The 22,228-nt window shown below is 61.8% G+C and overlaps 3 protein-coding genes across 3 annotated transcripts; all 3 read left to right on the forward strand.

Annotated features, from left to right (window-relative positions):
- The first annotated feature begins 196 nt into the window (after nucleotides 1-196).
- Nucleotides 197-9,932, forward strand: VARS2 (valyl-tRNA synthetase 2, mitochondrial). Its single transcript, XM_062634442.1, has 28 exons — nucleotides 197-423; nucleotides 1,189-1,270; nucleotides 1,471-1,571; nucleotides 1,721-1,833; nucleotides 1,930-1,996; nucleotides 2,076-2,173; nucleotides 2,280-2,361; nucleotides 2,704-2,823; nucleotides 2,913-3,024; nucleotides 3,138-3,226; nucleotides 3,476-3,566; nucleotides 3,668-3,795; nucleotides 3,933-4,036; nucleotides 4,122-4,203; nucleotides 4,300-4,376; nucleotides 4,590-4,768; nucleotides 4,947-5,017; nucleotides 5,133-5,258; nucleotides 5,479-5,583; nucleotides 5,962-6,030; nucleotides 6,145-6,223; nucleotides 6,338-6,465; nucleotides 6,782-6,934; nucleotides 7,265-7,465; nucleotides 7,994-8,105; nucleotides 8,617-8,795; nucleotides 8,924-9,034; nucleotides 9,792-9,932. Exons 1-28 carry the CDS (start codon nucleotides 208-210, stop codon nucleotides 9,906-9,908), a joined length of 3,192 nt encoding a protein of 1,063 aa, XP_062490426.1. The 5' UTR covers nucleotides 197-207; the 3' UTR covers nucleotides 9,909-9,932.
- Nucleotides 9,933-10,040: 108 nt separating this feature from the next.
- On the forward strand, nucleotides 10,041-11,386 carry LOC134171835 (putative surface-exposed virulence protein BigA). Its single transcript, XM_062634414.1, has 3 exons — nucleotides 10,041-10,116; nucleotides 10,257-11,241; nucleotides 11,379-11,386. The coding sequence occupies exons 2-3, from the start codon at nucleotides 10,260-10,262 to the stop codon at nucleotides 11,384-11,386; spliced, it is 990 nt and encodes a 329-aa protein (XP_062490398.1). The 5' UTR covers nucleotides 10,041-10,116; nucleotides 10,257-10,259.
- Nucleotides 11,387-11,403: 17 nt separating this feature from the next.
- On the forward strand, nucleotides 11,404-13,447 carry LOC134171854 (putative surface-exposed virulence protein BigA). Its single transcript, XM_062634441.1, has 3 exons — nucleotides 11,404-12,870; nucleotides 12,978-13,078; nucleotides 13,324-13,447. The coding sequence occupies exons 1-3, from the start codon at nucleotides 11,418-11,420 to the stop codon at nucleotides 13,384-13,386; spliced, it is 1,617 nt and encodes a 538-aa protein (XP_062490425.1). The 5' UTR covers nucleotides 11,404-11,417; the 3' UTR covers nucleotides 13,387-13,447.
- Nucleotides 13,448-22,228: the final 8,781 nt, after the last annotated feature.

The following is a 22,228-nucleotide window of genomic DNA, read 5'->3' on the forward strand; positions in this document are numbered from 1 at the left end:
CCCCTATCTCTGCCCCCCAAGTCCCCCCCCCATGTCCTCCCTTTCTCACCGTGTCCTCAGCACCACCGTGGCCACGCCTCCTTTTCCCGCCATGCGGCGCGCCGTCGGCCACGCCCCCTGCCTTGCGAGCGCTGGTAGCGCTTGTCACGTGAGCCGGGCTCCCCGTGCCCCACCGGGTCCTAGTGCCCGCCCTCCCTCCTTCCCTCCATGGCGGCACCGGTGCTGTCCCGCGGCCTGGCCGCTGCCCCCCGCGCTCTGCGGGCGGCCGTGGGGAGCCGGGCCCGGTGCTGCGGGGTCCCCCCCGGCGCCGCGGGACCCCCCCGGGGCTCCGCCGAGCGGAGCCGGCTCCGGGACCGCGAGTACAAGGAGAGGAGGCAGCGGGAGAGGAGGCAGAGAGCGGCCGTGGGGGGGGCCGGGGTGCAGGTACGGGGCTGGGACAAGGCGGGGGGGGTATGGGAGGGGGTACTGGGGGCAACTGGGAAGGACTGGGGGTAACCGGGAGCATTGGGGTGAACTGGGGGGCACTGGAGTGTGTGGTGCGGACTGGTTTATACTGGTTTTAATGGGTATGTATTGGTTTATACTGGTTTGTATTGGTTTATACTGGTTATGCCACTGTACTGGTAATACTATAGTGGTTTGTATTGGTTTATATCGATCTGTATGGGCCTCTATTGATCAATAGTGGTTTCTCAGGATCTATAGTGGTTATACTGTTATACTGGTAATACTATACTGTTTTGTACTGGTTTATGTTGGTTTTTATGAGCCTATATTGATCTATACTGGGTTCTATTGGTCTACGTTGGTACTATTGTACTGGTACTACTATAGGGGTTTGGACGGGTTTATGTTGGTTTCAGTGACTCTGTATTGATCTATGCTGGTTTCCATTGGTCTATACTGGTTATAGTATTGTAGTGGTAATACTATAGTGGTTTATACTGGTTTATAGTGGTTTTTATGGATCTATACTGGTTATACTGTTGTCCTGGTAATAGTACGGTGGTTTGTGCTGGTTTATAGCGGTTTCTATCAATCTATACTGGTTATGCTATTGTACTGGTAATACTGCAGTGATTTGTACTGGTTTATACTGGTTTCTACGGGTTTATAGCAGTATACTATTGTACTGGTAATACTACAGTGGTTTGTGCTGGTCTATACTGGTTTATACTGGTCTGGCAGGTGCCAACACCCCCCCCCAAAGGCTGGACCCCCAAAAGCATCGTGGAGTATGAGCACCCCCTGGAAGCCGATGGCAAGAAGGGTACGGAGGGGATGAAAGGGGGGGGGGGCTATGGGGTGAAAAGGGGGGGTATGGGGTGACAAGGGGGTTGTGGGTGATGGGGGGGGCTATGGGGTGACATGGGGGGTAGGGGTGGCATAAGGGCTATAAGGTGATATTTAGGGTATGGATTATGTGGGGGTGGCTGAGTACTGACCCCTGGTGACACCTTTGGGGTACAGCCACGGGGGTGCCGTTGCCCCCCTCTTACAGCCCCCGCTACGTGGAGGCCGCCTGGTACAGCTGGTGGGAGCAGCAGGGCTTCTTCACCCCCCCAGCCTCGGTGAGTGGGGACAGGCAGCCGGGGGGGGAGTGGTAATTGCAACCCTATGGGGGTTCAGTGCATTCCTGCACCGAGCTGTGCCCGGTCTCAGCCCATTGCTGCCCTGAGCTGTGCCCGGTCTCAGCCCATGTTCTCCCCCCCCATAACAGACACCAGCCGGGGGCCGTGTCCTGAGCCTGGTGCTGCCCCCCCCCAACGTCACTGGCTCCCTGCACCTCGGCCACGCGCTGACGGTGGCTCTGCAGGACGCCCTCGTGCGCTGGTCAGTGGGGATGGGGGCCTGGGGTCACCCATAAGGGGTGTGTTGGCGGTTGGGGGGGCCTGGGGGCACCCATGGGTGCTGGTGGTGCTGTTTCAGGCGGAGGATGCAGGGCTGGACCGTGCTCTGGGTGCCGGGTACTGACCATGCTGGCATTGCCACCCAGGTGAGACCCCTCCCACCATTATCCCCGTTGTCCCCAATGTCCCAAACAGCCTCCCCATTGTCCCCACTGGTGTCCTCAGGCAGTGGTGGAGCGCTGGTTATGGCAGCACCGGCGCTTACGGCGCCAGGATTTGACCCGTTCCCAGTTCCTGGAAGAGGTTTGGGCCTGGAAACAACGGTGAGGGGGATAGTGGGGAGGTGGGGGGGTGACAATGGGGCATATGAGGTGACATTGTCACCCCAAAGCCATGTGTGTCTGTCCCGTCCCACCCCACTTGGTCCAGGCATGGGGATGAGATCCTGCAGCAGCTTCGAGTGCTGGGAGCATCGCTGGACTGGAGCCGCTGCACCTTCACCATGGACCCGGTACATTGGGAACCCCCATAGTGTCCCCATCATGTCCCCTGTGCGTCCCCATTATGTCCCCATCGTGTCCCTCATGTGTCCCCAAAGTATCCCCATCATGTCCTCATTGTGTCTCCATCGTGTCCCCATTTGTCTCCATTGTGTCCCCATCGTGTCCCCAGTGTGTCCTCAATGCCTCCCCAATGCATTCCCAATATGTCCCCAATGCATTCCTGTAGTGTCCCCGTCATGTCCCCAGTCCCTCCTCAGTGTGTCCCCAGTGCATCCCCATCATGTCCCCACCGTGTCCCCATCGTGTCCCCACTGTGTCCCCACTGACACGTCCCCATCACGTCCCCACAGGGCTTCTCACGGGCGGTGATCGAAGCCTTCGTGCGCCTGCACGAGGCCGGGTTGATTCATCGCGACCGCCGCCTCGTCACCTGGTCCTGTGCCCTGCGCTCCGCACTGGCTGATGTGGAGGCGAGTGCGGCCCCAAGGGGTCCCTAAAGGGGCCCCAAAGGGTCCTTGGGGGTTCCCCATGGTGTCCCAGCCCCCCCATCTCCATGCAGGTGGAGCCCCGCTCCCTGACGGGCCCCACAGCGCTCCGTGTCCCCGGCTGTCCCCATCCCATCACCTTCGGCCTCCTCGTTACCTTTGCTTACCCGGTGGACGGGAGGGACGGTGAGTGACCATTGGGACCCCCCCCCCACCGTGCCCCCTTCACGCGTGGGCTGCCCCATCATGCTATGACGTGTGGGCATCCCATGTCCTTGGCATGTGCTTGGCGTGTTCAGGCCTGGAGCTACCGGTGGCCACGACGCGGCCGGAGACGATGCTGGGGGACGTGGCCGTGGCCGTGCACCCCGAGGATCCCCGGTACACGGTGAGGGGCGGGGCTTGGGAAGGGGGCGTGGTTTACCGGGGGGGGCGTGGCTTCAGCAGTAAGTGCCTCGCAGCCATTGGCTGTTGAGCTGCTTTAGCGCCTCGGCTTTTATGAATGGATGCGTCCATATAAGGGGAAGTAGGCGGGGCTTGTGGCAGCGCGTTGGGGAGATGGGGGCCCGATGCTCTTAAAGGGACAGTGCGTGGCGGACGGGGATTGTGCCCGCCGTGATTCCCTCCCTTTCCCCAGCACCTCCATGGCCGCCGGGTCCGGCACCCGTTCACGGGGCAGCTCCTGCCCATCGTCACCGACCCCTCCGTGGAGCCCACCCAAGGCACCGGTACTGGAACCAGTATGGGGCTAGGACTGGGAGCCAGGCTGAGGGGGTTGGGGGGTCTCAATGGGCTCAAGGGTGTTAATGGGGTCGTCCCCCCCCCACAGGCGCAGTGAAGGTGACCCCGGGGCACAGTCCCCGTGACCTGGTGCTGGCCCGGGCCCAGGGGCTGCCCCTGCTCTCTGTCATCGGGGACGATGGCACCATGTGCCCCCCGGGCGGGGGGTGGCTCCAGGTACTGCTCATCCCCTTGGGTGTCCCTATGTCCATCCCTATGTGTGTCCCTGTGTCCATCCCCATGTCCCCATGTCTGTCCATATGTCCATCCCTGTCTCCCTGTGTCCATCCCCATGTCCCCATGTGTGTCCCCAGGGCGTCCATCGCTTTGAGGCACGGGACAAGGTTGTGGCTGCTCTGGCCGATCTGGGGCTGCACCGTGGCACCCAGGACCACGCCATGACCCTCCCCATGTGCAGGTATGTCCATCCCCATCCCATCCCCATCCCATCCCAATCCCATCCCCATCCCAGCCCCATCGAGGTGACCCTAGTGTCCCCGCAGCCGCTCTGGGGACGTCGTTGAGTACCTGCTGAAGAGTCAATGGTTCCTGCGGTGCCAGGAGATGGCAGCGCGGGCCCGGGAGGTGACAGGGACATGGGGATGTGGGATATGGGGATATGGGGGTGACACCCCCAAACCCTGCCTGTGTGACCCCCGCCCATTCATCCCCCTTCCCCAGGCAGTGACATCCGGACGCCTCCAACTGATCCCTAAATTCCATGAGAAGAATTGGAAAACCTGGATGGATAATGTGGGGTAAGGAAAAGCATCCCTATATCCATATATCTCTATAGCTCCATATCCCATGCCCCATACCCCATATCCCATACCACATATTCCATACCCCACATCCCATATTCTATATCCCGTACTCCATACCGCATATCCCTATGTCCCCACACCCCATATCCCATATGCTATACCCCATGCCCCATACCCCATTACCCCCATGTCTTTGTCCCCCCACAGGGACTGGTGCCTCTCCCGGCAGCTCTGGTGGGGTCACCGGGTCCCTGCCTACCAAGTGCAGGGGCCCCCTCCGGCTCCCCCTGGTGGCCTCTGGGTCGTTGCACGCAGCGAGGCTGAAGCCCGAGCGGCCGCTGCCCGGCTCCTGCGCTGCCCCCCCGAGGGGCTGCACCTGCAGCAAGGTCAGAGCACCCCAAAACCCCTCCTTTTTCACCCCAAAATTGGACCCCAAAACCCCTCCTTTTTCACCCCAAAATTGGACCCCAAACCCCCTCCTTTTTCACCCCAAAATTGGACTCCAAAACCCCTCTTTTTCACCACAAATCCCCCCTTTCTGACACCTTTTGGGGTCCCCCCCAGACCCCGATGTCCTGGACACGTGGTTCTCGTCTGCGCTCTTCCCCTTCGCTGCACTGGGCTGGCCCCAAGAGGTGAATGGGGGGGGGACAAAGGGGACACAAAAGGGGCACAAAGGGGGGGCAAAGGGGGGCAAAGGGAGCACAAAGGGGGCACAAAGGGACCCAAGGGCCCCTCTGGTGTCCCCAGACCCCCGACCTGCAGCGCTTCTACCCCACGGCCGTGCTGGCCACCGGCAGCGACCTCCTCTTCTTCTGGGTGGCCCGAATGGCCCTGCTGGGCCTGCAGCTCACGGGGCACCTGCCCTTCACCAAGGTACCAACCCGTAGACCCCAATGTCCCCCCCATGGATCCTAATGTTTCCCCTATGGACCCCAGTGTTCCCCCTGTGTGTCCCTATGGACCCCAATGCCCTTTCAGCCCCTGCTCATGGGGTTCCCATCCCTATTTGGTGCTGCTCCATGTTCCCAACTATCTCCTATTCCCGCTCTTTGGAGTGTCGTCGTCCGTGTCATGTCGTCGTCGTCCCCCCCAGGTCCTGCTGCACTCGCTGGTGCGTGATTCCTACGGGCGCAAGATGAGCAAATCCCTTGGGAATGTCATCGACCCCCGGGATGTCATCGCTGGCGCCTCGCTGGAGGTACGAGACCCTGTAATAACACATGGGAGAGCCCATAATAACACACAGGAGACCCTATAATAACACATGGAAGACCCTATAATAACACATGGTAGCCCCTATAATAGCACATGGTAGCCTCTATAATAACACATATATATGTGGGTTATACCTATAAAAGACGCTACGATAACAAACAGGATTAATGGGGCTGCTGTTTACTGCAGGGTCTCCCAATGTGGTTTGGGTTTACTGCATGGTCTCCCAATGGGGCTGGTGTTTACTGTAGGGTCTCCCAATGGGGCTGGTGTTTACTGCAGGGTCTCCCAATGGGGTTGGCGTTTACTGCAGGGTCTCCCAATGGGGCTGGTGTTTACTGCAGGGTTTCTCCTATTGCAGGAGCTGCAGCAGAGGCTCCACACCAAGGTCCTGGACCCCCACGAGCTCCGAGTGGCCACAGAGGGGCAGGTGGGCCCTTTCCTGCCCCATAGCCCCCGCTTTACCCCTCCAACCCCTCCCTTTGACCCCCCATATCCCCCCCTATAACCCCTCCTTTTCCTGACCTCCCCTTCCCCATTGCAGCGGCTCCAGTTCCCCCAGGGCATCCCCGAGTGCGGTGCTGATGCCCTGCGAATGTTCCTATGCTCCCACAACGTGCACGGTGAGAGCCGGAGGGGGGGGCACCAGGACCCTGCGTGTCCCTGGTCCCCATTGAGTGTCCCCCATCCCTGGTCCCCATTGAGTGTCCCTGTCCTGTCCCCCCCTCCCCCCATAGGGGACAGCATCCGGGTGGCCGCAGGGACAGCCCTGACCCACAGGCGCTTCTGCAATAAGGTCTGGCATGGGGTCAGGTTCGTGCTGCAGGCACTGGGGCCCCACTGTGACCCACAGCGCCCTGAGGAGGTACCGGGGGGGGGGGGCACAAGGGGGGTTTGGGGGGGTCAAAAGAGGACTTTGGGGGTGGAAGAGGGGTTTGGGTGGGTAAAGAGGGGGTATGGCCGGTCAAATGGGAGGGTGGAGGGGACAGTGAGGGGGTGTAAAGGGGGGGGTTGGGGGGTGAAGGGGGGATCTGAGGGGTTTAGGGTTTAAACAGGGAGTTTGGGGAGGTGTAAAAGGAGGGGTTTGGGGTTAAAAGGGGGTTTTTGGGGGTGCAAGGAGAGCGGGCCCCCAGGCATCACCCTTTGCCTCCCCTTCCACATCCCTCTCTCCATTGCCCCAGTGCTGCCCCCGTGTGGCCATGGGGCGCTGGGTGCTGGGGCGGCTGCTGCAGGCGGTGGGAGCCTGCGCCCGGCACATGGAGGCGCTGGAGCCGCACGGAGCCCTCGGGGCCATCCAGCACTTCTGGACACAGAGCTTCTGTGACGTCTTCCTGGTGCGTGTGGGTCCTGGACCTGCCATTGATGGCGTTGAACCCATTGATGAGTCCATCCTACCCCTGCCATTGATGGCATCGAACCCATTGATGGGTCCGCCCTGCCCCTGCCATTGATGGCATTGAACCCATTGATGGGTCCGTCCTGCCCCTGCCATTGATGGCGTTGAACCCATTGATGGGTCCGCCCTACCCCTGACATTGATGGCATCGAACCCATTGATGGGTCCGCCCTACCCCTGCCATTGATGGCATTGAACCCATTGATGGGTCCATCCTACCCCTGCCATTGATAGCATTGAACCCACTGATGCCTCCTTCTCCCCATAGGAGGCCTCCAAGGGGCTGCTGCAGGACCCGGTGACGGCACCGGACACGCGCCGGACCCTGCTCTGCTGCGTGGATGTAGGGCTGCGGCTCCTGGCCCCCTTCGCCCCCTTCCTGAGCGAGGAGCTGTGGCAGCGGCTTCCCCGCGCCCCCCCAGTGGCCCCCAGCATCACCCTTGCCCCCTTCCCCGACGCCTCCAGCCTGGTGAGTGCCATTGAGACCCCTATTGATGCCCCATTGATCTCTCATTAACGCCCTATAGGCACCCCATTGACATCTCATTGGTGCGCCACTGACGTCTCATTAGTACGCTACAGACACCCCATTGACACCTCAGTGACGCCCCTTTGATGCCTCTATATCTCCCAATTGATGACATCCTGTTGATGCCCCATTGACATCTCATTAACGCCCTATTGACATCCCATTAACACCTCATTGGTGCCCCATTAACACCTCAACAAGGCCCCATTGATACCCTAATGCCATCTTGTTGGTGCCCCATTGACGTGCCATTGGCGCCTCATTAACACCCAATTAGACACCTCATTGACAACCCCCATTGATGCCCCATTAACACCTCATTGACAACCCCATTGATGCCCCATTGACAACCTATTGACACCTCATTAATGCCATATTGACCCCATTAACACCCCAGTGATGCTGTAGTGACACCTCATTGACATCCCATTGAAGCCTCATTGACCCCCATTGTTTGTGTCCCCCCAGGCCCACTGGCACTGCCCCACTGTGGAGCGGGAGGTGGGGGCCATGCTGGAGGTGGTGCGGGCGGTGCGGGCGCTGAGGGGCACCTTCCGCCTTGGGGCGGCCCGGCCCCCCGGTGAGTACTACATGTCCCAGCATGCCCTGGGGCAGCCAATATGGCTGACACACAAAGGGGACTACAAGTCCCAGCATGCCCTGGGGCAGCCAATATGGCTGACACGCAAAGGGGACTACAAGTCCCAGCATGCCCTGGGGCAGCCAATATGGCTGACACACAAAGGGGACTACAAGTCCCAGCATGCCCTGGGGCAGCCAATATGGCTGACGCTCAAAGGGGACTACAAGTCCTAGCATGCCCTGTGGCCTGCAATATGGCTGACAGACATAGGGGACTACAAGTCCCAGCATGCCCTGGGGCAGCCAATATGGCTGACAGCTCTACAGCATGCACTTGGCTGCCCCTGTGCCCCAAGATGGCGGCCCCCACTGGAGGCCGCCACAGCCCAGCAATCCCAGCATGCTCTGGGGCACACGGAGGCGGCCATGTTTCCCTCACACCCCCACTGGAGGCAGCCATGTTGGGTGGGCTGAGGGGCAACGCCGCTATCCCAGCATGCTTTGCGCAGTGGCGGTCCAGTGCCCGGCGGAGACACGCGATTGGCTGGAGCCGCTGGGCCCCACCCTCCGGACGCTGGCGCAGGCGGGGCCGCTGAAGCTCCTCCCCCTGGGGGCGGAGCCAGAGCCGGGCCCGGGCTGGGTGAAGGTGCCTGCAGGCCCCGACACCCACGTGCTCCTCTGCCTGCAGGTGAGTGTGCCCCGGGGCATTGTGGGATATGGGAGGGCTCCACGGGCATTGTGGGATACTGGGGGTCCTTAGAGGGGGTGTCCCAGGGCATTGTGGGACACTGGAGGACCCCTCCCTACCCCTTCCAGGGGCTGGTGGAGCCGGCGGCCGCCCGGAGCCAGCTCCGCAGCCGCAGCCTCGGACTCCAACGGCGCCTCCAGAGCCTGGGGGGGGCCCCAGAGCCCAGCGCCCAGCACCAGGTATGGCCCCATTGACCCCTATTGTACCCCACTGCACCCCATTGAACTCCATTGACCTTCATTGAATACCATTGAACCCTACTGACTCCCATTGAATCTCATTGAACCCCATGGACTCCCATTGAAACCCCTTGAACCCCATTGGTCCCCATTGTATTCCATTGACCCCCATTGTACCCCACTGCTCCCCACTGACCCCCACTGTACCCCCATTGTACACCCGTTGTATCCCATTGACCCCCATTGAACCTCTCTGACCCCCATTGACCCCCATTGTATACCCATTGAACCCCATTGTACTCCGTTGACCCCCACTGTGCCCCCATTGTATCCCATCAACCCCCATTGCACCTTATTGACCCCCATTGTACCCCATTGACCCCACTGTGCTCCATTGAGCTCCCCTGTACCCCCATTGTATCCCATTCACCCCCACTGTGCTGCATTGCACCCCGTTGTGCCCCCTTTGTATCCCGTTGCTCCTCATTGTACCCCCATTACACCCCATTGCCCTCCATTGTACCCCTATTGCCCCCATTGCACCCACCTGTACCCCCACTGCCCCCCATTGCATCCCATTGTATCCCCATTGCCTCTTATTGACCCCCATTGCCGCCCATTACCCCCCAGTGCATCCCATTGCCCCCCATAACTCTGCAGGGCCTGGGGGGGGGGGGCTCATTAACCACATTAACCTCATTAATGGGGGAGGGGCTCATTAACGCTGCCATCATTAACGTGCCCCCCCCCCCCCCAGGTCGCCATCCTCCGCTCCGAGCTCGCCCGCCTCCAACAAGCACTGGAGGCCCTGGAGCCCTTGGACCCCCCCTCAGACCCCCCATTGGACCCCCCCTTGCACCCCAAAACCCAATAAACCCCCCCCAAACGCCCCCTTTAAGCTCTCTTTGGCCTCATTCTTCTCCCCCCCGGGACCCATCACGAGAGTCCCAGGCTCAGCCCACATTTGGGGGGGGGGGGGGCAGGCTCCTCCTTCCCCCCCCCCCCCCCCATTCCATTGGGATCCAGGAGCTGCCGCTGCCGTGTGGGGACATCGGGGACAGCGACGCCTGCTCCTGCCTCAGGTATCGGATCCCCCCCACTCCGTGGTCCCTGTTTGGGCTCCCCCATTTCCCCCCCCCTTTATCCCCCTGTGTCCCCCCCATGTCCTTGGTGTCACCCCAGTGACATCCCCGTCACCTCTGGTTTCCCTCCCCCCCCCCAGGTTATGGCTGAGGGGTGCCCCAGCGCTGCCCCCCCTTGTCCCCTCCCCACGGAGGTGACGGCCACCCCCATGGATGTCCCTATGGATGTCCCTGTGGACGTCCCCATGGTCCCTATGGATGTCCCCATTGTCACCGTCACCCCCTGGACCAGCGGCATCACCATCACTGTCACCGCGGCACCACCGGATGAGGATGATTGGGACAATGGGGACATCGGGGACAATGAGGACGTGGTGACCCCACAGGACATTGGGGACAATGGGGACGTGGTGACCCCAAAGGACATTCGGGACATTGGGGATGGGGTGACCCCAAAGGACATTGGGGACAATGAGGACGTGGTGACCCCAAAGGACACTGGGGACAATGGGGACGTGGTAACTCCAAAGGACGTTGGGGACAATGGAGATGTGGTGACCCTAAAGGACACTGGGGGCAATGAGAACGGGGTGACCCCAAAGGACATTGGGGACATTGGGGATGTGGTGACCCCAAAGGGAATTGGGGACAATGGGCATGTGGTGACCCCAAAGGGTACTGGGGACAATGGGGATGGGGTGACCCCAAAGGACGTTGGGGACAATGAGGATGGGGTGACCCCAAAGGACATTGGGGACAATAAGGATGGGGTGACCCCAAAGGACATTGGGAACATTGGGGATGGGGTGACCCCAGAGGGTATTGGGGACAGTGGAGATGTGGTGACCCCAGAGAACATTGGGGACAATGGGGATGTGGTGACCCCAAAGGACGTTGGGGACAATGGGGATGTGGTGACCCCAAAGGACGTTGGGGACAATGGGGATGTGGTGACCCCAAAAGACACTGGGGACAATGGGGATGTGGTGACCCCAAAGGACATTGGGGACAATGAGGATGTGGTGCCCCCAAAGGACGTTGGGGACAATGAGGATGTGGTGCCCCCAAAGGACGTTGGGGACAATGAGGATGTAGTGACCCCAAAGGACACTGGGGACAGGGATGGTCTGGACCTTATGGACAAGGACACTGGGGACAATGGGGATGTGGTGGCCCCAAAGGACACTGGGGACAATGGAGATGTGATGGCCCCAAAGGACATTGGGGACGTTGGGGACAATGGAGATGTGATGGCCCCAAAGGACATTGAGGACAATGGGGACATTTGGGATAATGGGGACATGGTGACCCCAAAGGACACTGGGGACAATGGGTACATTGGGGACAATGGGGATGTGGTGGCCCCAAAGGATATTGGGGGCAATGGGGACACTGGGGGCATGGAGACCCCAAAGGACACTGGGGACAATGGGGATGTGGTGACCCCAAAGGATATTGGAGGCAATGGGGATGTGGTGGCCCCAAAGGACACTGGGGACAAGGGGGACGTGGTGGCCCCAAAGGACAATGGGGACAAGGGGGAACTGGTGGCCCCAAAGGATATTGGGGACATTGGGGACGTGGTGACCCCAAAGATCATTGGGGACAATGGGGACATGGTGACCCCAAAGGACAGTGGGGATGTGATGACCCCAAAGGGCATTGGGGACAAAGGGGATGGGGTGACCCCAAAGGACATTGGGGAAAATAGGGACGTGATGACCCCAAAGGACACTGGGGACATTGGGGATGGGGTGACCCCAAAGGGCACTGGGGGCAGGGATGCTCCGGACACTGGGGCTGAGCCCACTGGGGACCTCCCCTCCCTGGGGGACATTGGGGATGTCCCTGCATTTGGGGCTGGGGATGACATCAGCGATGACGTCACAGGCTGGGGTGGCACATTTGGGGGCACGTGCGTGGCCGGTGGCATCACCATCACAGTGGTGGCCCCCCCGCCGGAGGATGAGGACGTCCCCGATGATGACATCATCACCAGTGATGTCATTGGGGGTGACGTCATGGCGGAGGGTGATGTCTGTTCCTCCGCCCCTGAGGAGCCCCTCGTGGGCGACGTCATCGCCTGGAGTGACGTCACTTCCTCCCTCCCTGGGAGTGACCTCACTGGTGACGTCATCGCTGGGGACACCGCCGGTCATGACGCCGGTTCTGGCCTTCCTCGGGAGGAGCTCGCTGGAGGTGACGTCACGCACAGGGATGACGTCACTGGTGACATCATAGCCACAGATGACCCTACGGCGCTCTTCAGGGATACCCGTGCTGATGTCATTGCTGACGTCACTGCAGAGGAATATACAGCGGGTTTTGTACCTAGGGGCACCCCTGCTGATGACAGCATCGCCGCTGATGATGTCACTTCCTCCTTGCGAGGAGATGGTGACCTCACTGGTGACATCATCTGTGACAATGAGCACACTCCTTCTGCTTGGGATGACATCACTGATGATGTCATGCCTGAGGATGACATCACTTCCCCCATCCCCAGTGACACTGCTGGTCATGACGTCACTCCCGAGAGTGATGTCAGAGGTGATGTCACCTGGGGCACCGACCTGGGTGACGGCATCGGGGACGACGTCACCCCTGACTCCCTCCCCAGCTGTGACGTCAGCCCCGAGGATGATGTCACGGGTGACATCAGACCAGGGGACCCCATCCCCGGAGACTCTGCCTGCCGGGACGATGACGTCACGGATGACATCACCGCCGAGGCCCCCAGAAGGGACACCCCAGGTAGGGTGGGGGGGGGTGGGCAGAAGCCATGGGCAATGGGGCGGGGCTAAGGGGAGGGGGCGTGGTCTAGCGCTGACCACGCCCCCTCCTGTGTGTCCCCCCCCCAGGCCCCCCCCAGGCGCAGACGCCCTCCCCCGGCTGCCCCCTCGTGTTCTTGGCCCTCGTCTGCCTCCTCCTGGCCCTGCTGCTGCTCGCAGGGGTCTTTGCGGTGCGGGGGGGGGGATCCCCAACTCCTGGGTCCTTTTGGGGGTCCCCAAATCCGGGAGGGGGGGGTTGGGTTCCCATTCATGACCCCCAATGGGTCCCCATCAACTTAGGGTCCGGGGGGGGGTGGGGTTTCCCCAGTGGATCCCCAACCCTTGGGTCCCTATGGGAGGGAGGTCCGGGGGGGTGGGGGGGGTGGTTCTCTCCCCCCCCCCCCCAAAACGCTCCCGTTGCCCCCCCCTCCCCCAGGCCGCGCATTACGTCCGGGTCTTCCTCATCAGCTCCGCGCCCGTCGGCGAATCCTTCCCATGAGCGGGACGAGAAGGGGGGAGGGGAGGGGTTCCCCCCCCCTCCCCCCCCCAACAATAAATCACCCCCCTTCTCCCCCCCCTCCCCCCCCTTCCGTGTCCCATTTGGCGAGTCCGGGCTTGCCCCAGCGCTGGGGCCGGACAATGGCACCATTGTCCGCGGGGGGGGGCACGGAGCGAGCCAGTGGGGACAATGGGGGGGGGGGGGGGGCGTTGGGCTGGCCCCGGCCCTATAAAGCAGGGACGAGGCTGTTGGGGGGGGGGTCCGGCAGAGCCATGGGGGTGACGGGGCCGCTCGTGGTGGCCCTGGGGACGCTGCTGCTGATGGGGGGTGAGGGGGCATGGGGGGGACATTGGGGTAAGGGGGACATGGGGGGGACATGGGGATAACGGGGGCAAAGGGATGTGGAGGGGTATGGGGGGGATATTGGGGACATGGGATACAGGGGTGGGGATGGGACATGGGGGGGGGTAAAGGGATGTAGGGGACCCAATGGGATCCAAAGGGGACTCAAGAGGACCCAAAGGGGACCCAGTGGGACCCAAGGGAGTCAAAGGGACCCAAGGGGACCCAAGGGACTTAAAGGGACCCAAGGGGACTCAAAGGGACCCAAGGGACCCAATGGGACTCGAAGGGACTCAATGGGACCTAAAGGGACCTAATGGGACCTGAAGGGACTCAAAGGGACCCATTGGGACCTAAAGGGACTCAAAGGGACCCAATGGGACTCAAGGAGACCCAAAGGGACCCAGTGGGACCTGAAGGGACCCAATGGGACTCTATGGGATCCAAAGGGGACCCAAAGGGACTCAAGGGGACCCAATGGGACTCTATGGGATCCAAAGGGGACCCAATGGGACTCGAAGGGACCCAAAGGGACTCAAGGGGACCCAATGGGGCTCAAGGGGATCCAAAGGGGACCCAATGGGACCCGAAGCGGCCTCACGGGTACCGGTTCCCCCCCTCCCCGCAGGCGCCGCGGCTCCGGTCCCTGCCCCACAGCTCCCATGGGGCCAGGCCCTGGCCTCGCTGCTGCGGCTCCTGAACCTGCTCCCGGGCGCCCCCTTGGGGACAGCGGCGGCAACAGCGCCCGGCAGCGGCACCGAGGGAGCCCCCCGGCAAGGGCTGAGGGCACCGGGGACGGGGACGCAGGGAGCAGGGACAGGGATGCAGGGACAAGGGACAGGGATACAGGGAGCAGGGACAGGGATGCAGGGAGCAGGGACAGGGATGCAGGGACAAAGGGAATTGATACAGGGAGCAGGGACAGGGATACAGGGACAAGGGACAGGGATACAGGGAGCAGGGACAGGGATACAGGGACAAGGGGAATGGATACAGGGAGCAGGGACAGGGATGCAGGGACAAGGGGAATGGATACGGGGAGCAGGGACAGGGATGCAGGGACAAAGGGAATGGATACAGGGACAAGGGACAGGGATACAGGGAGCAGGGACAGGGATGCAGGGACAAGGGGAATGGATACAGGGAGCAGGGACAGGGATGCAGGGACAAGGGGAATGGATACAGGGAGCAGGGACAGGGATACAGGGACGAGAGACAGGGATGCAGGGACAAAGGGAACGTCCCCAAGGAGCAGGGATATGGACACAGGGACAAGGGGAATGGATGCAGGGAGCAGGGACAGGGATACAGGGACAAGGGACAGGGACGCAGGAACAAGGGGAACGTCCGCAAAGAGCAGGGATATGGACACAGGGACAAGGGGAAAGGATGCAGGGACAAGGGATAGGGACACAGGGACAAGGGATAGGGACACGGGGACAAGGGATAGGGACACAGGGACAAGGGACGTGGACACAGGGTCAAGGGACAGGGATACAGGGACAAGGGGAAAGGATACAGGGAGCAGGGACATGGCCACGGGGACAAAGGGAACATCCCCAAGGAGCAGGGATATGGACACAGGGACAAGGGGAATGGATGCAGGGAGCAGGGACATGGACACGGGGACAAGCAGACCCAGCCCAAGGAGCAGGACCGCGGGTCCAGGCACTGGGACCACATCCGCAGGGACAAGGGGCCCGGATCCAAGCACAAGGGGCATGGGCACAGGGACAAGGGGAGCGGCCCCAAGGGCCCTTCCAAGGCCCCCAGGCCCAGGGGGGGCCGCGGAGCTCCAGTGAGAGCCGGAGCCGGAGCGGGATCAGGGCGATGCCACCGGAGCCCGGGGACATCGGGAGCCAGGACAGGTCCAGGGACACTGAGGACAGCGGGAGCCGAGGTACCGGGGTGTGGGAATGGGAATGGGGTGTGGGGTATGGGGTGTGGGATATGGGGTGTGGGGTATGGGGTATGGGGTATGGGGGACACAACCCCAGTGTCCAGCTCTGTCCCTCACTGTGTCCCTTCTCCAGGCTGGGGACACTCGGAGGAGCTGCAGGACGTGGCATAGAGCTGTCCCCGTGTCCCCCCCTATTGATCCTGCGTCCCAATGTCCCCATATCCCAATGTCCCAATATCCCCATGTCCCAATGTCCCCATATCCCAATATCCCCATACCCCAATGCCCCCATGTCCCCCTCTTGATCTAGCATCCCAATGTCCCCATATCCCAATGTCCCAATATCCCCATGTCCCAATGTCCCCATATCCCAATGCCCCCATGTCCCCCTCTTGATCTAGCGTCCCAATGTCCCAATATCCCAATGTCCCAATATCCCCATGTCCCAATATCCCCATATCCCAATATCCCCATATCCCAATGCCCCCATGTCCCCATATCCCAATATCCCCATGTCCCAATATCCCCATATCCCAATATCCCCATATCCCAATGCCCCCATGTCCCCCTATTGATCCTGCATCCCCATCTCCCCGTATTGCCCCAGTGTCCCCATCCCATCTCCCCATTAAAGATTGAAGCAGCCTCACCCCCCTCCTCATCCCTATGTGTGGGGAGGGGTCCCCCAACAGCAACACCAAGACTGGGTCTTAAGGAGCCTTTAATGGGGGGCATCCATGGGGTCAATGGGGCTGGGGGGCGCTGCTGCCTCCTTCCCACGGCTCCATGGGGCTGGTGCCCCACAGCCCCCCCCCCCCCCCCCTCTTCCTCAGGAGCTGCCCCCTGCCCCCCCGCCATGGCCCGGGGCTGCCCTGTCCCTGCCCCCATCCCACTCGGGAATGGGGGGCCATGGGGCCACGGGGACCACGGGCAGGGGGGGCTCGGGGTCATCGGGCCGGGGGGGGCCCTGCGGCCTCGGAGGGGGCCCGGGCACGGGGGGCTGCGGCTGGGGGGGCGCTGGGGGGCGGCGCTCGGACATGCTGGGGGGGCAAAGAGAGAGAGGGGTTATGGGGACACCCCCCCATTGACCCCAGTTATGGGGACACCCCCCTATTGACACCCGTTATGGGGACACCCCCCCATTGACCCCCATTATAGGGACACCCTCTCATTGACCCCCGTTATGGGGATCCCACCCCCTATTGACCCCAGTTATGGGAAACTCCCCCTCATTGACCCCCGTTATGGGGATCCCACCCCCCCATTGACCCCCGTTACAAGGATCCCACCCCCCCATTGACCCCCGTTATGGGGATCCCACCCCCCATTGACCCCCGTTATGGGGATCCCACCCCCCATTGACCCCCTTTATGGGGGTCCCACCCCCCATTGACCCCAGTTATGAGGACACCCCCTCCACCCATTAACCCCAGTTATAGAGGTCCGGGACCCATCCTGCCCCCCCCCATCCCGCAGGGCTCCCCTCACCGGTACCTGGTGTCTATGGCAGCAGCTCCAGCGCAGCACCGGGATCGATGGGAGCACCGGGATCGATGGGAGCAATGGGAACACCGGGAGCAATGGGATCAATGGGAGCAATGGGATCAAATGGAGCAATGGGAGCTCTTATGGGCACCGGCAGGGGTGGAACCGGCCGGGCTGGAAGGTCGGGGGGGGGGACGTGGCAGCAGCTGCCCGTGAGTCAGAGCCCCTCCCGGCACCGCCCGGCCCTAGAGATAGAGCTGCCCTATAGACCTGCCCCTATAGAGCTGCCCTATAGACCTGCCCCTATGGAGCTGCCCTATAGAGCTGCCCTATAGAACCGGGCCCTATACCCCGGCCCCTATAGACCTAACCCCTATTAACCTGTCCCCTATATAGATCTGACCCTATAGACTTGCTCCTATAGACCTGCCCCTATAGACTTAACCCCTATAGACCTAACCCTTATAAACCTGACCCTTTTATAGACCGGCCCCTATAGACCTGGTCCCTATAGACCTGACCCTATAGACCTAACCCCTATTAACCTGTCCCCTATATAGACCTGCCCCCTTTATAGACCCCCCCTATAGAAACCGGGTGTGCATTGGGTTGGGGACACTGGGGGGGGGAAGGGGGGGGAGTGTTGGTGACCCCTGGGTCTCTCCCCAGCCGATCCCGAGGACCCGGGGTCCCAAATAGCCCCCAAAGGGGTCCTGGGCACCACTTTAAACCCAGGAGGATGTCAGGTTGTGGGGCTGGCTAAGGGTGAGGTTATGGGGCTGGCTAAGGGTGAGGTTATGGGGCTGGCTATGGGCCAAGGTGTGGGTCAGGCTGTGGGGCGCAGGCAGGGGCACGTTGGGGAGCGGGGGTGGCCCCAGCAGGTCCCGCAGCTCCGGCTCCAGATCCAGCTCCAGATCCAGCTCCAGCTCCTCCCCCTCCGGCTCCGTGGGGCTCGCGGTGGGGCCCGCGGTGGGGCCGGGCCCCGGGGCCGGGCCCGCGGTGGGGGGGGGCCGCGTGTTGGGGGCGCTCACGGGCACCGGCACCGTGACGGGGACCGGGACCGTGACGGGCACCGGGAGGCTGCGGGCGGCGCCTGCGGACACCAGGGGGCGCTGGTGGGGACGGGGGCTCCCCATTGCAAGGGGGACCCGCATCCCCCCACAGCCCCCTATAGCCCCATAGCCCCATATAGCCCCATAGCCCCCTATAGCACTATAGCCCCATAGTCCCCCATATAACTCCATAGCCCCCCATAGCCCTCCATAGTCCCCCACAGCCCCATATCCCAATAGCCCCATATAGCCCCTTAGCCCCCTATAGCCCCATAGCCCCCTACAGCCTCCATAGCCCCCCATAACCCCATAGCCCTCTATAGCCCCTATAGCCCCCATAACCCCATATAGCCCCATAGTCCCTTGTAGCCCTATAGCCCCATAGTCCCCATAACTCCATAGTCCCTCATAGCCCCCCACAGCCCCATAGTCCACCATAGCCCCCATAGTCCCCCATAGCCCCCCATAGCCCCCATAGCCCTCCATAGCCCCACAGCCCTATAGCCTCACACCCAGGAGGGACCCACGTGTTGGGCACCTACTGAGCAGGATGAGCAGGAGCCCGAGGGTCCTGAAGGCACCCATGGGTGCTGCTTGTGGGGACGGGAGCACCGGGAGCACCGGGAGCGCTGGTTTTATGGGCAGGGATCCTCCCATCGCTGATTCCAACCCAGCCACCTACGGAGGGTGGGGAACCGGGACGGCCACCGATGGTATGGGGCCAGACTGGTCCTAACGGGGTCACACTGGGCTTATTGGGGCCAGACTGGTCCTAATGGGGTCAGATTGCGCCTTATGGGGCCAGAGTGGTCCTAATGGGGTCACACTGGTCCTTATGGGGTCAGAGTGGTCCTAATGGGGTCATAAAGGTCCTTATGGGGCCATCCTGGTCCTAATGGGGCCAGATTGGGCCTAATGGGGTCAGACTGGGCCTGATGGGGCTATACTGGTCCTTATGGGGCCAGAGTGGTCCTAATGGTGTCATACTGGGCCTTATGGGGCCAGACTGGTCCCCAAGTGCCACCAGCCCCATGGGTGCCCATGTTGCCATCCGTGATGTCCCCATCCCATGGATATCCCATTCCCCATGTCCCCATGTCCCCAGTGTCCCCATCCCACCCCATTCCTGATGTCCCCATCCCACCCCATTGATATCCCCATGTCCCCATTGTCCCCACCACTGATGTCCCCATCCCCACCCCATTGATATCCCCATTGTCCCCATCCCACCCCACTGATATCCCCATTGTCCCCATCCCACCCCATTGATATCCCCATGTCCCCATCCCATCCCTGATGTCCCCATCCCCACCCCATTGATATCCCCATGTCCCCATCCCATGGATGTCCCCATCCCCACCCCATTGATATCCCCATGTCCCCATCCCACCCCATTGATATCCCCATGTCCCCATCCCATGGATGTCCCCATCCCCACCCCATTGATATCCCCATTGTCCCCATCCCACCCCATTGATATCCCCATGTCCCCATCCCACCCCATTGATGTCCCCATCCCCACCCCATTGATATCCCCATGTCCCCATCCCATGGATGTCCCCATCCCACCCCATTGATATCCCCATGTCCCCATCCCACCCCATTGATATCCCAATGTCCCCATCCCCACCCCATTGATATCCCCAGGTCCCCATCCCCTGGATGGCCCAATCCCCACCCCATTGATTTCCCCATGTCCCCATCCCATGGATGTCCCCATCCCACCCCATTGATATCCCCATGTCCCCATCCCACCCCATTGATATCCCCATGTCCCCATCCCCACCCCATTGATGTCCCCATCCCATGGATGTCCCCATTCCCGTCCCTGGCTGTCCCCATTCCCACCCACTGGCGCACCCCGCTCCCTCCGGTCCATCCGGTTTGCGCCGCGGTGCTGCCATGAACGCGTTTATTGGGATCCATCCCTTGGGATGCGGGTTCCCCCCCCCCCCGCCCCGTCCCCTACGCGGCGCAATCCCCGCAGCCGGATCCCGGTCCGGATCCCGCCCTGGAGCCGGGATCGGATCCCGACGGACGCTCCCTGCGGATCGGGACGTAGCCGCCGAGGCGGGCGGGATCGCGCAGCCCCGGGATGAACGGGATCCCGGGGTTCTTGTACCCGGGACGGCGGCTGCCCCCATAGGAGCCCGAGCCCCCCCCATAGGAGCCGGATCCTCCATAGGAGCCCGATCCCCCCCCATAGGAGCCCGATCCTGATCCCCCCCCATAGGAGCCCGATCCTCCATAGGAGCCGGTTCCATCCCCATAGGATATTGAATCATCCCCATAGGAGCCGGAGTCACTTCCATAGGAGCCTGATCCACCCCCTTGGGATCCCGATGAGCCCCCATAGGAGCCTGATCCACCCCCTTGGGATCCCGATGAGCCCCCATAGGAGCCTGATCCACCCCCTTGGGATCCCGATGAGCCCCCATAGGAGCCTGATCCAGCCCCATGGGATCCCGATCCGCTCCCATAGGAGCTGGATCCACCCCCTTGGGATCCCGATGAGCCCCCATAGGAGCCTGATCCACCCCCTTGGGATCCCGATGAGCCCCCATAGGATCCCGGTCTGCCAGAGGAGCCTGATCCAGCCCCATGGGATCCCGATCCGCTCCCATAGGAGCTGGATCCACCCCCTTGGGATGAGCCTCCAGAGGATCCCGAAGCACCCCCATAGGACTCTGGGAGCCCATAGGATCCTGAGCTGTCCCCATAGGAGCCTGATCCCCCCCCATAGGAGCTGGATCCGCTCCCATAGGATCCCGATCCGCTGCCTCCTTGGGATCCAGGTCTGCCTGATCCAGACCCAATTCCCCCCTGGGATCCGCTGCTCCCATGGGATCCGGGTCTGCCCGAGCCTGAACTGGATCCTCCGTGCGATCCCCCATAGGATCCCGATCCACCCCCATAGGATCCTGATCCGCCTCCATAGGATCCCGATCCGCCTCCATAGGATCCCGATTCGCCTCCATAGGATCCCGATTCACCTCCATAGGATCCCGATCCGCCCCCATAGGATCCTGATCCGCCTCCATGGGATCCCGATCCACCCCCATAGGATCCCGATCCGCCTCCATAGGATCCCGATCCGCCCCCATAGGATCCCGATCCACTGCCTCCTTGCGATCCGGGTTTTCCAGATCCAATCCCTCCCTGGGATCCACTGCCCCCATGTGATCCTGGTCTTCCCGATCCAGATCCACTGCCCCCATGGGATCCAGGTCTACCAGATCTGGATCCACTGCTCCCATGGGATCCAGGTCTACCAGATCCAGATCCACTGCCCCCATGGGATCCAGGTCTGCCCGATCCCGACCCTATTCCATAGGATCCCCCACTGGATCCCCCATAGGAGCCGGGTCTCCCCGATCCCAACCCACTCCCCGAAGACCCAAGTCCGTAGGATCCCGGTCTGCTCCCATGGGATCCTGGCTTGCTCCCGGAGGATCCTGACGAGCTTCCGCCTCCCTGGGATACCGCAGATCCGCCTCCATAGGATCCCGAATCACTTCCATAGGATCCCGAGTTGCCTCCATAGGATCCGGATCCGCCTCCATAGGATCCCGAACCGCTCCCATGGGAGCCGGACCCGCCCCCGTAGGCCCCCCCCAGCTGGGGGCTGAGGAATCCCGCGGGATCCTTGCAGGGATCCACCCCGGCCATCAGCGGCTCCAGGCGGGATCCGGACTCGCAGCGGGCGGAGGCGCCTGGGACAAGATGGAGCCTCAGCCCCGGCCCTTCCCAGGCACCCCCAGTCCCCATCCCATCACATCCCAGCCCACTCTATCCCAGCCCACTCTATCCCAGCCCATCCCACTCTAGCCCATTCTATCCCAGTCCATCCCATCCCAGCCCATTCTATCCCAGCCCATCCCACTCTAGCCCATTCTATCCCAGTCCATCCCATCCCAGCCCATTCTATCCCAGTCCATCCCAGTCCCCACCCCACTCTATCCCAGCCCATCCCACTCTAGCCCATTCTATCCCAGTCCATCCCAGTCCCCATCCCACTCTAGCCCAGCCCATCCCACTCTAGCCCACTCTATCCCAGTCCTTC

Source organism: Pezoporus occidentalis, unplaced genomic scaffold, assembly GCF_034315485.1.
Source record: "Pezoporus occidentalis ecotype Australia unplaced genomic scaffold, CSIRO_AGI_Poc_V1 ctg425, whole genome shotgun sequence".
NCBI classification, from domain to species: Eukaryota; Metazoa; Chordata; class Aves; order Psittaciformes; family Psittacidae; genus Pezoporus; species Pezoporus occidentalis.